Raw genomic sequence first — 16,159 nt, 5'->3', positions numbered from 1 at the left:
TAAAAAAGAGCGGCGATAGTGGGCACCCTTGTCTCGTCCCTCTAAACAGTGTGAATTGCGTAGAGTTTAAAGAATTTATGGTGAGGGATGCTTTGGGGTCTTTGTATAGTGCGTTAAAAATATGGATAAATTCCGGGCCGAATTCCTGGTGTATGAATACTCGAGTTAGATGAGACCATGAGATTCGGTCAAACGCCTTGTCCGCATCACAACTCAGTATTAATTTGTCTAGTTCCCTTGCCAGTTTGGTGTGCGTCAAGGCTGCGATAAGTGTTCTGATGTTGTTCACCGAATGTCGATTTCTGACAAAACCTGTTTGCGCAGGATGGAGGATGTCTGGGAGAATTAATTGCAATCTTTGTGCCATTATTTTTGAGAATATTTTTAGGTCTTGATTCAATAAAGAGATGGGCCTGTATGAGGAGACTTCTGTTGGGTCTTTGTTTGGTTTAGGGATTAAAATAATTCTGGCGTCATTGAAGCGGTCTGGTGCCATGTTTCCTTTGAGAATGGAATTGTACAAGTTGTGTAAATGCGGTATGAGTATAGGGGAGAGCATTTTGTAGTATGCTGCTGATAGGCCGTCTGGACCTGGGCTTTTCCCTAGTGGTAGGGAGGAGATGGTTGTGGAAATTTCCAGTTCCGTGATAGGAGCTGTCAGTTGTTCCCTGTCTGTGGGTAGTCTCTTTTTAAGCTTGGCCTGAGTCAATAACAGTTCTCCGTCACATGTGTCTTCATAGGGTGTCTCGTATAGGGTTTTGAAATAATTTATAAAGAGCTTCTCTATCTCTTTAGGGTTTGTGGTATTTTTTCCAGTGTGTGTTTTTAATGTTGTGATATGTTTGACATCTTTGGCTGCCTTAGTCATTGTCGCTAGTAGTCTTCCTGGCTTATTTCCCCATCTGAAGTATTTATTTTTTTGGAAATTTATGTCCATTTGGGCTTTCTCTGCACATAATATGTCATATAATGTCTGGGCTTCCTTAAATGAGTTTTTATTCTGGTCATTTGGGGCGTCTATAAGGGTGGAGTAGGCGTTTTTAACCCTATCACTAGCCTGTATGAGTTTTTCCCTAAGTTTTTTCTTTTGGTGACTGATATATGAAATGATGTGCCCTCTCATTACCGGTTTTGATGCCTGCCATAAGAGATTAATGTTTTGGTCGTGCTCTTTGTTGTCTGTGAAATAGTTAGTTATGGAGTGGTTCAGGTGTCGCTTGAAATCTGCTGAATTTGCCATGTAATCTGGGAATTTCCAATTAAAAGAAGTGGGTTTGGGGTTCGTAAGTTGCATTGTGAACCATACCGGGGCATGGTCCGAAATAAGAATATCTCCTACTTTGGATGAAGTGACTTTCTGGAATGAGCCAGTAGTCTAACCTTGAGGAGGTGTTGTGGGGGTGGGAGTAGAACGAGAACTCCTTTGAGGTTGGATATAGAAATCGCCATGGGTCAGTTAATTGGAAGGTGTCTGTAAGTAATGATAGACTAAGCGGGGGTCCCCTTCTATGGTCCCCTCCCCTCGTGGCATCCAGCGTTGGGTTCATTACCACATTGAAGTCCCCTCCAATTATCAGTGTACCCTTTGACCAACCTTGTAGGTGTGAGAATATGTCAGAGAAGTACTCAGCGTTTCGGGTATTGGGTGCATATATACATGCTAGTGTGAAGCATTCTCCTTCAATGGTCACTTTCAAAAACAAAAATCTGCCATCTGGGTCTGCCCACTCTTCTGTGATCTCATAATTTATGTATTTACTAAATAAAATCAACACCCCTCTAGATTTTGTAGTGTATGAAGCGTGTTTGAATTCTTTTAACCAATTACCCCTTAGGACGTTTGGGTCTCCAGCTTTCCAGTGAGATTCCTGGAGAAAGACTACGTCTGGTTTGTGTGTTTTCAAGTGGCCTAATATTTTTCTCCTCTTCAGTGGCGTGTTTAACCCTTCGACATTCCAAGACAAGAATTTAACAGTTGACTTAGACCTATTTGTATCATTTGCATCCCCGTTGTTCGCCATATCTATCCTATACCTTTTCTATGTTTTTCCCCAACAGTATGAGCATTTGCAACCTTATAAGTCCCTCCCCTGTCCCAGCCTTCAGGAGAGAAACATGTCTTCTTATGTTGTGTGGTATTCTGTACCCCTTGTTGTGGTAACAACTTCTTTAAGCTTGTTTGAATATATCGCCTTGTGAAACTTGACATAACCTGTGTTGGTGCTAACAATTTTTTTTTTAACTGAACCCAAATTGAGGGCCGAATTTGGCTCCTCCTATTATTAAGTGTACGAAAAAGATAAGAGTAATTAAACCCATTTTTCCTAAACGATTCGGTGTTCTCCCCGAACCTTAGTAATGTAAAAGATAACCAGATTAACCCTAAGTGAACGATGCAACTAACACAGTCCATCAATCTTATCAAACGTCCCTTCAACATTCCCATTTTCAGGAGCAATTATGAACGTTATAGTTACGGATTCTCCAGACATGAAGGTCTCAACCGGAATCTGCTTCTGGCGAGCGTGATCCAGTCGCATTCAGCGACTGTATGAAGTTCTTTGCTGGTTGTTCTTCGTCGAAATAGATTGGCTTATCCTTGTAGATGACTCTTAGTTTTGCCGGATACATTAAAGCGAATTTTATTCCACGGTCAAATAAGTCTTTGCAGATCGGTGTGAATTCTCTACGGCGTGCTGAAACTTGAAGGGAAAAATCTTGGAAGAGTAAGATTCTGGAATCTTCATAGAGTAATTCTTTCTGCTTCCTGTAGGCTTCTAGGAGTTTCTGCTTGTCTAAGTAGTTTAGCAGTTTGAATATGACTGGTCTTGGTCTTTGACGTTGTGATGGGTTTCTTTCCGGGCCGATTCTATGGGCTCTTTCGACGATGATGGGGGCGCCTTGTGTATGAACATGAAGGGCCTGGGGCAGCCATGTGGTCACTAGGTGCAGTAGCTCTCTGGGCCTCACCGACTCGGGGATCCCTATTAAACGCAAATTATTACGTCTATTTCTATTTTCCATATCTTCCATTCTATCCTGTAGCGCCATTGTCATGGATACTTGATCATTGAGAAGCGTTTTTGTTTCTTGCAATTCGTCTTCTAGTGTAGAGATACGTTCTTCTGCCTCGTCTAACCTGGTGGCATGTTGCTTTAGCTGGTTCACCGCTGATGTGATGGCTTCTGTGAGCGGGGCCAACTTAGCATCTAATAGCGGGGAGATAATATCAGCGATTTCTTTTGCTTTTTGAGCTGATGAGGAGTTTCATGGTTGCGAGGCATCAAAGTCTGCTAAGGGGTCTTGTGGACTAGGTGATTGGTGTGCCCCTGGAGAACTTGCTGTCGGTGGTTTGTCTCTCTGTTTGCCCGAGTTTGTGTTGGAGCCTCTCTGGGCCCTTTGTGATTTTGCTACATATTTTTCCATGGCGGGTGCTGTTTGGGGGGGGTTATTAGGGTGCCGGCCTAGTTTGGTATCTTTGGTAGTGTTAGGAGAGCTGTTCCACCGGACTCTGTTTCTTTAAGATCGGTGTTGTCTCAGTGAGGGTTTAGGCTGGGCAGGGTTTTCTGCAGCTCCCAGTTGCCTTTTCAATTCTATGTCTCTCCCTGTCCAGGCCTTTTCAATTCTATGTCTTTCCCTGTTGCTGTAAGAGACCGGGCTTGCTGGGGCACTTCTCCAGCTGTCAGTGAGGGCTTATTAGATCGTGGGGATCTGCTGTTCTATTCAGGCTATAGGCTTATGTTGCCTGTCGGTGTCTAGCCCCGTGAGGTGCAGGTGTCTCTGTGTCGCTTAGTGTGCTCCGGGCCTGCCCAGGACTCCTTTCATGCGACTCCCCCTTCAGCCCCCTCTCACCTGCCAGTTGCAGTGGCTCTGCGATGCTTTGGTCTCCGGCAGGTTGCCCCGCTGTTAGGTTGAGTCGCTGCTCTGCTGTCCGCCAAGAGCTCCTTCTCCTGTTTCAAAGATGGCGGCGGTTCTCCTCTGTGTCTGCCGCGATTATTGTCGTGCGGCTTACTGGAGGGGAAGGACAGTAGTCACCACTTGTCTCGTCCGGATTTGTGTGGTGAGGGGTCGTCAGGGAGCCTGTTTCCCTGCTCCGCGGTTCGGGGGGGTGAGGGAACCGGCCGTATCTCCTTCGTCGCGCCGCTCCCAAGATGGCGGCGGCTTCCCTCGTCGCGCTTCTGCAAGCGCTTGGGTCCGGTGTAGTAGGTGCGGTGGATGGCCGGGGATGTCTCCCTCTTGTCCACCTGTATCTCCCGCGTTGTTGGGCGCTTGTGTCGGTGCCGGGCGCTCGGTGTTGTCGCTGTTCACCGAGGCTTCAGGTAACCGTCACGGAGAGCTCTGCTAAGACGCGGCTTCTTCTCTTAGCCGCCCACCGGAAGTCTTGTATACAATAATTTTACTGTGTATGGGCACCAGTACACTTCTCCCCCCCCCCCTTAACCTTTATTAAGTGTGTGTGTTTCCAAGGTAAGCATTAAGCTGAATGAATACTGGGCAATATATCACCCTTCATATGTAGGGGACTGATGCCACCGTTTGGTGGGAAAACTGAAATGCCCGCCCAGCTATGATGTGAGTATTGAAATATCAACTGGTTGATCACCTGAATCTGCCTCTGTTGGCTTTAGTGTGTACTTCGCTTTACAGATGTAGGCACACTCATCATTGCCATGCCAATTACCACGTGCAGCATACATGGCTGTGGGCGTGATTTCAATCACCTTGCTTATGCATGTAATTTGCTCCCACAGCTAATAGAATTGCATTGAGGGTGATGGCACGGCGTAGCCTTTATACAATGCCGATGTGTCTTTGGCAAGCCAAACCGGTACGAGCAGCCCTGGCGCAGCAACTATGAGTGTAGCTATATCTGTACTTTCCATTTACCTTTTATCTGACCTCGGTCGTAGTTGTGCTGATATCTCACAATCCAGAAACGAGGACTAATTGTTTACTGGAACTTTATGGACTGCTCTATTTTGTAGTTGTTTGATATCTATGGGTCTTTGCGGACAGCCTGTAATTGTCTTTTACATATTATACGATTTTGGAAGTGAAGAATCTCTACTGGGTAATCCTATTGTGTGTTCAGCCTGCACTGTGCCATCTATCAGGACTGGTCAGCTGCTCTTGACTGACCGGAGGGCTGGCTCTCCATTTGCTCTATCTGGGTGTGCCAAGTATGCAGTCTGCCAAGAAAAGCACAGATGCTGCAGCATATGGCAATTGGTGACATGCAGTATGCCTGACGTGTGCTGGACGAGCAGCGCACAGCTCATTCTACTGAGAACTGAATGGTGGCAGTTCTACATCTTTGATTAGTCTTTTATTTTTTTTGGAGACTTGAGTGTGCTTAACAACATTTATACAAATAAAGTACAGTCTTTGTGTTTGAGAAGATGGAGCTGGAAGGGAGATCCTAAGCCTCTCTGCTCACTTTGTGCCATGACTCTGGTTGCCATGGGGATTGCGTAACATTCGAGAAATATTAATCACCGATCATTAATGATATTTAGCAGAAATCTCACAAAGTATGACCAATGCTGCTCATAGCCCTCCCGTTATTTGCTATAACAATGATTTTCAAGGGATTGATTCATTTATACATTACATCATTACATTCAGAAGAATACAAATTCTTCTGAAATACATTAACTAGAAAGAAATCCACTCAGTATGAAATAATAATAATGGTTTGGCTTGTGTTAAGGTTCTGATGACTGCGGTCTCTCTGCTAATTGTTTTATGTGTTACACAGTATACTTGCTAGCCGCGAGTGATACACAAACCAGTGTGTGTGTAATGAAACAAATTCAATGCCGAACTGTTCTTTCGAATCCTAGTACGGTACTAGATGATGGCTATGGGGACGTTTCTCTGATCAACTTAAGGCCTCCCATGTATTTGTCCGATTTGGCCTCTTCACATGATTTCAGACGGATCGGGCTGACAGGGTGAAAAGTAGCCAAATTGGATGTGTTTGATTTCTGATCCGATGCGCGGTCTCATGCTGATCAGATCAGGGCCGGAAATACTATGTGCAGCACATAGGATAACTCCTCATTTGGACCCATCAGGGGTACATTGTAGGTGCGTTTTGGCACCTGTGATGTAGCTCATCCAATTTCTCTTGGACTACTCCAGCAGCTCCCCATGCGATTTATCACATGTAAAATGAATGTGCCAAATCGAATGGAAGCCTTTCAGGGGGGGGCTGCCGAGGGAAGGGGCGGATGGTTCAAGGGAAATTAATGGGACTTGCCATTCAGACACGTCATAGTATTGTACGGCAGCCTTACACATGAAACACATTTTGTTGTTCATAAAGGCCAGTATTCAATGAGAAAAATTTGCCTTGTTTTATGTCGAGTTTGTGCTGTTTTCGCGTTGGAAGGAGCATTTTGCTTTCCAAAAGTGAACCACCCTATTCAATGTGATATTTTCGCCGTCTTTTTAAGTGATTTTCTCCGTGTAGCAATTCTCCATCTTTTCATGGAGAACTGGAATGTGAACTTTTAAACTAAAAGTTTTTGTTGTTTTAATTTTGGTGTCAAAAAATCAGGATTTTTTTTCTGTGAAGGGGCATGTTATTTTCATTCATGTGCTTATAGCACATGAATATATATTTAATTAAAAAAATATATTAAAATTTTTTTTTTTTTTTTTACACAGAGCAGCCAGCAGGGGGCCGGAGCTCTCGAGCCGCTCATTAGATATTCATATATTCACTGCATCCGATCATTACATATGCACGATCGGGTGCAGTGAATACTGGGTCCCCCGCTGGCTATAGGGGGGGCAGCTTGTGCTGCCTGGGTCCCGGGGAGCCCACCTCCCCTCCACATATGTTCTGGGGCAGCCAGGGAGACTTTAATCTCCCTGGCTGCCACCGTCCCCCGGCTTCCTGCCAGCTCCCTGCCGCGGATCCTCGTCCGCTGCAGGGGTTGAGACTCGCCGCGAGTGTCGGCGAGTCTTAACCACATTGAATAGTGGGAGCAGGAGTGGCAGCGAGCCCTCCAGAACAGGGCGAGTGCATGGCGAGAGAAAAAATCTCTTGCCATGCACGGAGAATTTTTCACGTTGAATACTGCCCAAAGGCTGCACTGATCTAATATTTCCATTGCATCTTGTTTGTCAAGTGCCATTCACTACAGACAAGATTGCCTATACAAATGCATGTCCAACCCAGGTTTCTCAGTATGGTTCCAGCCCGTCAGATCCTGTTTACACTGCACCTGGTTATTTCCAGGTCCGCTCCATTTTTAGTGAACCTGGTATTGCCTGCATGTCATTTGCACCTACCTCTCCAACACATGGGATATTAAACTCTGTACTCCCACTGGCCTGAAAAGTTTTGTGGCCTGTGTAACTCAACCCCCAGTCGTCTGTGATACATGCTCACTTTTGACTACACTGTTAATTAGGCGGCAGGGCAGGGGAAGTCATGGACTATTGTTTACCAATGTTGTTCAGTGTATACGGTCTAGATCGTCAGTCTGAGACTCCAGTAAACTCCAAGGGCACATCACTGACAATTTTGGCCATTGAGCAAATCTAGTGTGTGTGTGTGTGTGTGTGTGTGTGTGTGTGTGTGTGTGCTACTTTTTGCTTGCTTTTATTCCTTTTTATAATTTGTATCTTGACTCTGTTCGCACACAGGCTCCTGTTATTCTGCATGTGATCTGATTACGGCTTTCCTAGTGGAAGAAATGTTAAAATCCTGAATCGTTGCTGATTTTATAGGCAGATGTTCAGATGAAGGGGCATTGTTAACGACCGGCAGGAGCATACACCAATAACGATATATTGGATGCACACTTTTAACGATATGCATGATAATATTTTGAATTAGATCGTTATCATGCATTTCTTTGCAAATATCCTTAGTGCAGTGGTTCTCAAACTCTGTCCTCAGGACCCCACACAGTTGACGTTTTCCAGGTGCACTCATCACTCACCGACACATTTTAAAAGATCCACAGGTGGAAATAATTATTTTCACTTGAATCCGTGAGAAGACCTGCAAAACATGCACTCTGTGGGGTCCTGAGGACCGACTTTGAGAACATGTGTCTTGGTGTGTACCCGGCTTTGTTATATTCAGAAAGCTGTATTCGCTGTGTTATTTCTGCAGTTGTGCTGTATCTGACTACCAATTTGCCCACCATAATTTATATTTCAACTTGACTTTGGGCGGTATTCAATGAGGCAGAATCGCCAAGTTTTATGGCGATTCTGTGTTTTTTTCGTGTGTGCCGGCGATTTTTGGAGCTGAAAAAGCGAATCACCCTATTCAACGACCTCTATTCGCCGATGACGACCGGTGAATGAAGCACCAATCGCCAAATGTTATTCTCTACAAATCGCCGGTTTTTGTCTATAGGAATTTTCATGGGGATTCGCCGGTAGTCGACGGGAATCACCATGAATCGCCAAAAGTGTATTCAATGAGAGGTTGGCGATTCTTATTTCTTGTTTCATATCGCCGTTCCTCACCGAGTGTCCCTCGTCATCTTTTTATGGTGAACTTTTATAGGAACCTGTGAAATAATTGGTTTTAAGTGTTCAATTTAACTCTGCAAGTGTAATGTATTATTATTTGCTGCCCTTGTGTGATGTGATGGTCGTAGAAGTGCTATACAAATATATATTTAATTTTTTCTGGTATTTTTTTTTTCTCCCACAAAGCACTGTTCTTACCCATGGTGCACCTCACTTACCCATGATTCTCCTCCCCACCTCACTCCTTAGTTTGGCGTTTGCGGAGATTACACAGCTTTTGCAGTCTGCTGTATTGGAATCGTTTTTTCAGGGTAATTTGCATTTTTCTTGCATTTCACTGCAATTTCTTACAGTACTGAAGCTGTTTAGGGAAACGCCGGATTGGCTGAGAATCGCCGTTGGGGGCGGCGATTCTCAGCCACGTTGAATAGGGTGACACAGCTAGTCCCGGCGACTCCCGACGAATCCCTACGCTTGGCGAATCGACGTAAAAAAACCGGTGAATGGCTGGCGAATGTAAAATCTGAATCGCTGTGACCAACGATTCAGGTCATTGAATACCGCCCTTTGTCTCTGGTGTAATTGCCGTTTTTATCACTTTGTTGTAATCTAATGCCGTGTTTTTCCATTTTATAATAATGTTCTGCGGCCCTTGTAATCCTGCTGCTGCTGCTGCTGATGATGTATGACTTGTATGCAGAATTGTAGCTACTGATCGTGGAGTGTTTTCCCATGAGCCTCTGCCGCTGTTGGAATTATTGACCCATTCCAGCTTGCAGAGCGATCAAGACTTGCATGTTTCCCTCGTGTCCTCTGATTGTATTTTAGAGGCCGGACCTCCCTTCCCCTTCCGAGCATCGTAAGGGCTGGGCAGGGCTAAATTTGCAGTCTAATCTTCATTTGCCTGACTATTGGAGAGAAAGCAATATGGATGGATGTGCACGGATTTCTAAAGTGCTGGAGAAGGTGACGCAGTGCCGCAGGGTTTAGACCGGTAACCAGATTTGCAGGAATGTCCTGAATATTGTGCCCTCGGTTGGCGTTAGGCAGTGGCCAAGTAACTTCTCTTAATATCTAAGATCTGTCCCCCCTGGCGACCTCAGATGAGCATGTTTGTGCTGCCCGCTTGGTGAAACATCTTGGCATTGATGGAGTTAAGTTGTTGGTCGTCCTGCCAGTTGTTGTTTCTGCATGGTTTTAAATCTATTGATTCTCATTTCTCTGAGCACTTTCCTGTGGGATATACTGTAGCTAATGATCTGCTTTACAAACCATAAGTGCAGCAGTAAAACCTATATATCCAGTATGCATTTATAGTACCATCCGTCTGTCTTGCTACTGTGTGGTGGCCTTGATGGTCTAATGTCATTGACCACGGTGATCCTGAGGTTGTTAATCCCTTCTCCAATATCATCAAAATTATTCAAAATATGAGCTAGTGACACCTTTTTGTGCTTATATTGTATAAAATCCATTTAGGCAATTTGTGTATATAAAACCTAAATGCATTTTGTGTTTAGACTTTAGCCCCATCCACGTATGGTTTGCAATTATTCCAAAATACTTCTGGTCCCAAACATTTTGGGTATTGGAGACTCGACCTGTAATGCAGTCCCCGTCAGTATACTGCTTTCTTGACTGGAGTGGGTTAAACCATGGCCACCGTTTAATAACTGTAGAGTCTGCATGTATCCACGTAAATCTGCTTACACTTCTGGTAATCCTATCAAGAAATTGGTGAGTTGTATATTTTGCTCAATAATTGTCTATCTCTTGAGTAAAAGAACAGGGTAACGGACCTGGTTAATGTGTTCACGATGGACGTATCGGCTGTTTTGGGGTGGGAACTGATACATGCTTAAGATTCAGTTTCCTGCCTTCTAATGCATTCAGTATTTAAGGGAGTATCTACAAATCAATGGAATGTTTGCTGGTGATAGCATACACAATTCTATTCTCATCAGGTCTATAAGTTATTTAGGCTCTTTAGAGACCATATATCACATATAATCAGTTTGTTTATTTTCCATGCTATTATAAACTACTACTACCAGTTACATTTGATAGGTGCCAGCCCACACCATAGTAGAGTGATGATGTTTTTGATTATAACTATGCTCTGTAAAGCACTGCGGAATATGTATGCGCTATATAAGAAACTGTTAATAAATAAATAAAATAAATAAATCTCACTTCATGTAGTAGTTGGTGGAGCATGGTGTGTATTAGTTAGTGCTGATCATGAAGGTAGCCCATATAGTACATAGACACCGGCTTTAATTTTTTAGTTTAATTAACTCTGTAGGATTCCCCCCCAAAAAAACTGATCCAGTAACACTAGAAGAAAGGAAAGTGCTTTGACTATTTTTATCCCATATTACTGGTGCGTAGTAACTCGTGTTGATGTGACGAGGCTTATTGTAGAAGTGTCAGTATAGAATATGATCCCCGGAGTACACACTGGGTAATGTAGAGTAGCAGAAGTGGTTACTTCATCTTCCTTTTATAGCAGTGACCTCATCATAGATCTCCGGGATATTGTGTACAGAATACGGACATTGCAGAGGGCTTTCTTTTTGTTAATAGCTTAGAGGTTTTATTTTAACTTTTTTTATTTTTGTCTACTGTTTTCTTTTTCTCTTACATTTGCTTAGTCCTGGTTTCCTGTAGGTATAACATGAAATATTTTTTGTTTTTAAGATTTCAACATTTTACTCATTAAAGTATAGTATGTCTTTCCTTTTGGCAAATACCTCCACAGCATTGGGTGTCCAATAATATATTTACTTCCATGTATCCTCATTGTGGTGCTTGAGTGTGGGCTTGACTTTTTAAATTGTTTAGCCACATGGAATCCATCACACTTGCATGACTGTAACTTTGTCCCCGGTAAAAGCTACTCACCAATACATTGTTATCTGAGGGATAAAACGTATGTGCATGCCATTCTTGCCTACTCTTCTGCAAGTTGCATGAGACTCTACTTATATGTATTTAATCTTCTGCATCCCACCCACTTCATAGTGAAGTGTGAAGATGAGACATTTTTGATTCTGTGGTCCATACAGAGGGGCGGGGCTAAAGTACATGAAATTGCATCATTTAGCCCCACCCACAAATCACAGCAGTTTGTCACCAAAGTCTGGCCTAGTGATGCCTTAGTTGCTGTTTATACCAGACTGTTCAGACCCACCTCCATCTCCTCATAGTTCACAACTGTTATGGCGGCACGGTTCTGTCAGGTTTGCATGATTACGTTTTTTTTTTTTTTTCATGGCCACTGTACTTACTGCCAGTGCAGAGGCATTGGAGTTCAGTCTCGCTACTTATTGCCTCCCTGTACTTACTGTATTTGGGATTATACATTGTTTGGGGTTTTTTTTCCCACCCACATAAATTTTTTTCCATTTGACAACCTATTTTATTCTCACTCTTTTAAAAGCAATGTCGTCTTTTTGTTTCCTTTCTTAGTCTGAATCTGGTTATGGATCGGAGTCTAGCTTACGGCGGCATGGCTCAATGGTTTCCCTGGTGTCTGGAGCAAGCAACTATTCAGCTACATCCACCTCCTCATTCAAGGTCAGACTCTGATCTAATTTGTTTTTTTTTTTATTTTCCTACTTCTAACTTTAGAGTCCAATGTTCTATAGTTCAATAAAAAATAGAAAAAGAATGCATTAATACGAAAGTGTTTTTAGATGTGTTTAAAAATGTATTATTATTTTGTCTTTGTATCTTCTCTATGACCGCCTGTGAGAAGTGATGGCTTAGGTTTTCTCTACGACATGTTTTACCAGTTCTCTTAGTTTTTAATGTCATTCCAATCTTTCACACCATACTGTAGTTTGGGTTCTTCATTTATACTGGAAATATTGCAAATTTAAGTGCTCTTAATTCATCCCTAAAAACAGCAGCTGCACTAACGATCTGGGAAATTCATGCTGCTTGGCTCACTGAGGGGTGAATTTATGAAGCTTGGAGAAGTGTTATCTATCCCCATAAAGAACGTTATGAGCAAGGTGATAATGGTTCAGCCAATCGGCTACAATATGTAAATTGACAGGTAAGAGCTGATTGGCTGAACCATTATCACCTTGCTCATATTGCGGCAGATGTATTAAGCCTGGAGACAGAGATAGGCTGGAGATAAAGTGAAATGAGATAAAGCACCAGCCAATCAGCTCTCATCTGTCATATTCAAACACAGTTGATTGGCTGGTGCTTTATCTCCTTTCACTTTATCTTCACTTTATCTCCACTTTATCTCTTCTCCAAGCTTAATACATCTGCCCCAATGTTCTTTATGGGGATAGATAACACTTCTCCAAGCTTCATAAATTCACCCCTGAGGAGGGATGTTGCAACAAGTACTGTACAATGAATAATATGTCTGGAAAAGACAATTTGACGTTGCTGTATTGTCTAACAGCAGGGGGATCCTGTGACCAGACCATACAGCCTGCTTCAAACTAATGCATTTAGGGGGTTATTCTGGTTCATTCACAAGGCTGCGAATTTGTATTCTTGCAAGTCCACCAAAGCCAGCCTTCCCTCCCCTCGCAGCGTGTGTTCGCACGCACTGGCTGCGAAGGGATGTTTTATATAAACATCCCTTCGCAGGCTGCGGGGGAACACTCACATCATTCGATGGTCGCTGACCATCAAATGATGTGAAAGGCACATGCACATCTAAGGTTGCCCTGAAGGGAATTCTGAAGGAAGTGGGCGGGCAGCTGACATCCGGTGATGTCAGCTGACCGCCCACGTCACCGGGAGATTTCCGTGGGAATGCCCATGAAACACGGGGTGTTCCCATGGGCGAGTCCCCCAGCCTGCCACCCCACACCAGCAATGTTGGTTGTGTGCACCCGGCAAACCGTTTGTTTGCCGTGGCCGCATACACCCTGCGTCATGTGCAGAAATGTGTCTGTGCAGATGCCAAACATCGTCCCCATGCGAACGAAGGGGCCGATGCGAATGGACCAAAATAAGGTCCTTAGCTCTGAAAATGCTAGCGAATTAAATGCCACTATTTTTTATTATTTTATTAATCCAGTATGTGCGTTTTTGTTCTGTGCAGAAAGGACACAGCCTGCGAGAGAAACTTGCTGAAATGGAGACGTTCCGTGACATCTTGTGTAGACAGGTGGACACTCTGCAGAAGTATTTTGATGCGTGCGCAGATGCAGTCTGTAAAGATGACCTTGAGAGGGATAAAGGTAGAGCATTACTCAAACGTCACAATGATTGCATTTTATTGTAACCAACCACTGCCTCTGGTACAGTACACACAATGCTGCTATGATTATTTGTGTAACCACTTACCGTGTGAGAACATGGCTTGTCCTTTTTAAAAGGCCATGGAGCTAAGGGAGGGCAACTATCTAGCTTCCCCCACTGGATATACCCAGTGATGCAGATTGGTCACACAAGTCACTTTAGTTTAAGGAAATCACTCCCCAACTGTGGCACCTGGAAAATTTGCAGCACCATCATTTGAAAGAGGGGAATGCCTCTTTTGTTATCAAACTATATACCCTCAAATACCCTGGAATCCAGGGACGGGAAGATCTCGAATGTCAAAGGGTGCGTGTGGGGTGGAGTGGGCTCTTAAATGCTGTGTCCTTCAAGTGTGATAAATGTAAATTTTCTGTAGATGGGGGCACTGGGCACTACTATGCTGGTATAAGTATGTGGTGCTCCCAGAGTAGCTGTTGTCTAATAATCGCCAACCAATCTTACCTAGTCCTATGGAACCCTCCTAAGCTGCTGAGAGCACATTTTCATTGTCCCTTACGCCAATTCTGGGCCACACTCAGTGGGAAAACCTTGTTTGGAAGAGAAAAGTCTTATATTTTGCTTCTTAGACTGTAGAATTATAGAGGTATATGTACTATAGAAGCCTGAATGAGTCAATGCACATGTATGCACAATGCTTAGAGATGATAAAGGCTCCTTCAGTAGTCGGTTGTAATAAATATCAAAAGTAATTTGAGCAAGAATTCCCACTAACTCCTAAATCCGGATATGCTGTAATCCAGGGGTGGCCAAACCGGTCCTCGAGATCGAACAGTTCATGGTTTCCAGGCAACCTGTGGTTGTATAGTAGGTATGATTGCAGCATGTTTGAAAATGTGACAGTAATGACTGCAGCTGTGCACCAGCCATGTGATCTGGAAGGGTGTGGATCGTATTGTCGACTGCACTTAGGTCGACATGGGTTTAGGTCGACAGGTTGGAAGGTCCACTTTTGAATTTTTTTTTACTGTTTATTTTTTTTTTTTTACCCGAATGTCAACACAGTTGACATGGACACAGTTGGAAGACAACCGCAGCCCCTTGTTCACTATGCTTCGGGCACACTATTTTATTCTCCCACCATGCCCTAGTGCAGGGCTGGGCAACATCGGCCCTCCAGATGTTAAAGAACTACACATCCCAGGATGATTTGCATTAGTTTTGCTATGTGGCCATGCTGAAACTGATGCAAGTTATGCTGGGATGTGTAGTTCATCAACATCTGGAGAACCGGTGTTGCTCAGCCCTGCCCTAGTGGATGGTAGGGCATGAAATACTGCATGTCGGCTCAAAAAAACAGTAAAAAAAAAAATGTTGACCTTCCCACCTGTCAACCAAACCCATGACCTTCCCACCTGTCAACCAAACCCATGTCGACCTTGTCCCCTGTCAACCCAACGGTGTCGACCTACTGACTGTCGACCTAAGTGCAGTTGACAATACGACTGTATCCCATCTGGAAAACGTGGCCCATTGGTGGATCTCGACGACCCTTTTGGCCACCCCTGCCGTAGTCCATGATTGTAACTTGAGTAGCAGATCATTGCTTGCTCACAATAGTTCCTTTCCGCAATTCTGTATGTCTGCTGGCACTTTGAAAAACAGTTTTACGGAGACCTCTGATCTATTATAGCTGTTCTCAAAACCTATTTCATCACTAGACTGCGGTTTACATCAGAGGAGAATAGCTGATTGGGTATTTATATGCCCCCTTGCCACAAATGTCAGTCTTTCCTTTCCAAGTGCATACATCTAAACTAATTTGTATAGATGATGAGGAACGAGGAAGGCACATTTTGGGAGTACTGTATTAGAAAAAAGTTATTGATGATACAGTATGACAAGTGAAAAATGTAAAAGTGGCCTAAGGACAGGGATAAGAATAGCAAAGGGTTAATATTGTGACCTTCGTGTCACTTTTAATGGATGGAGTTTAAAATTGAAGGAAGAGAAGTGAAATGGACCATGTGCTTCTAGTGTGTTGCCACATAGCCTTTAATAATGTTTCTATGCAAACAGAAGGCAAAGCTGTTCTGTTAGCAAATATACTTCTCTCAGCAAGTAGAAGCCACTTGATCTATTTCATAGGCTGACGTTTTATTCCAGCCTGTCATGAGGCTTGTGCTTCTTTCTAGAATTTGATCTATGTTGTAGGACCGACAAAGCTGATATTTTAGTCTTCTCTTGGCACATAATTAGCTACATGCATTACCCGGTTTACCAACCTATTCGGCATTTCACCCTGAAAGATCGCCTCGTGCTATTGGTCAGAACCAGTGGATTGTCTCCCTGCCACATTGGTAATAGGCACATTTGCCATACGCTGCACTCACTTACAGATCAATAAGTTCTGTTAGTA

General features: G+C 43.6%; 1 protein-coding gene across 2 annotated transcripts in view; it reads left to right on the top strand.

Annotated features, from left to right (window-relative positions):
• Positions 1–16,159, top strand: part of CERT1 (ceramide transporter 1) — a 101,863-nt gene that overhangs the window by 52,131 nt on the left and 33,573 nt on the right. For both annotated transcript variants that reach the window (XM_083151932.1, XM_083151933.1), the window contains exons 4-5: positions 11,974–12,081; positions 13,583–13,721. In XM_083151932.1, coding sequence (XP_083008058.1) covers positions 11,974–12,081; positions 13,583–13,721 — 247 coding nt within the window. The remainder of the gene's footprint in view (positions 1–11,973; positions 12,082–13,582; positions 13,722–16,159) is intronic.

Source organism: Crinia signifera, chromosome 1, assembly GCF_055691185.1.
Source record: "Crinia signifera chromosome 1, ASM5569118v1, whole genome shotgun sequence".
Classification (NCBI taxonomy): domain Eukaryota; kingdom Metazoa; phylum Chordata; class Amphibia; order Anura; family Myobatrachidae; genus Crinia; species Crinia signifera.
Note: the sequence above shows the minus strand (reverse complement) of the source record. Positions and strands in the feature narration are given on the sequence as shown.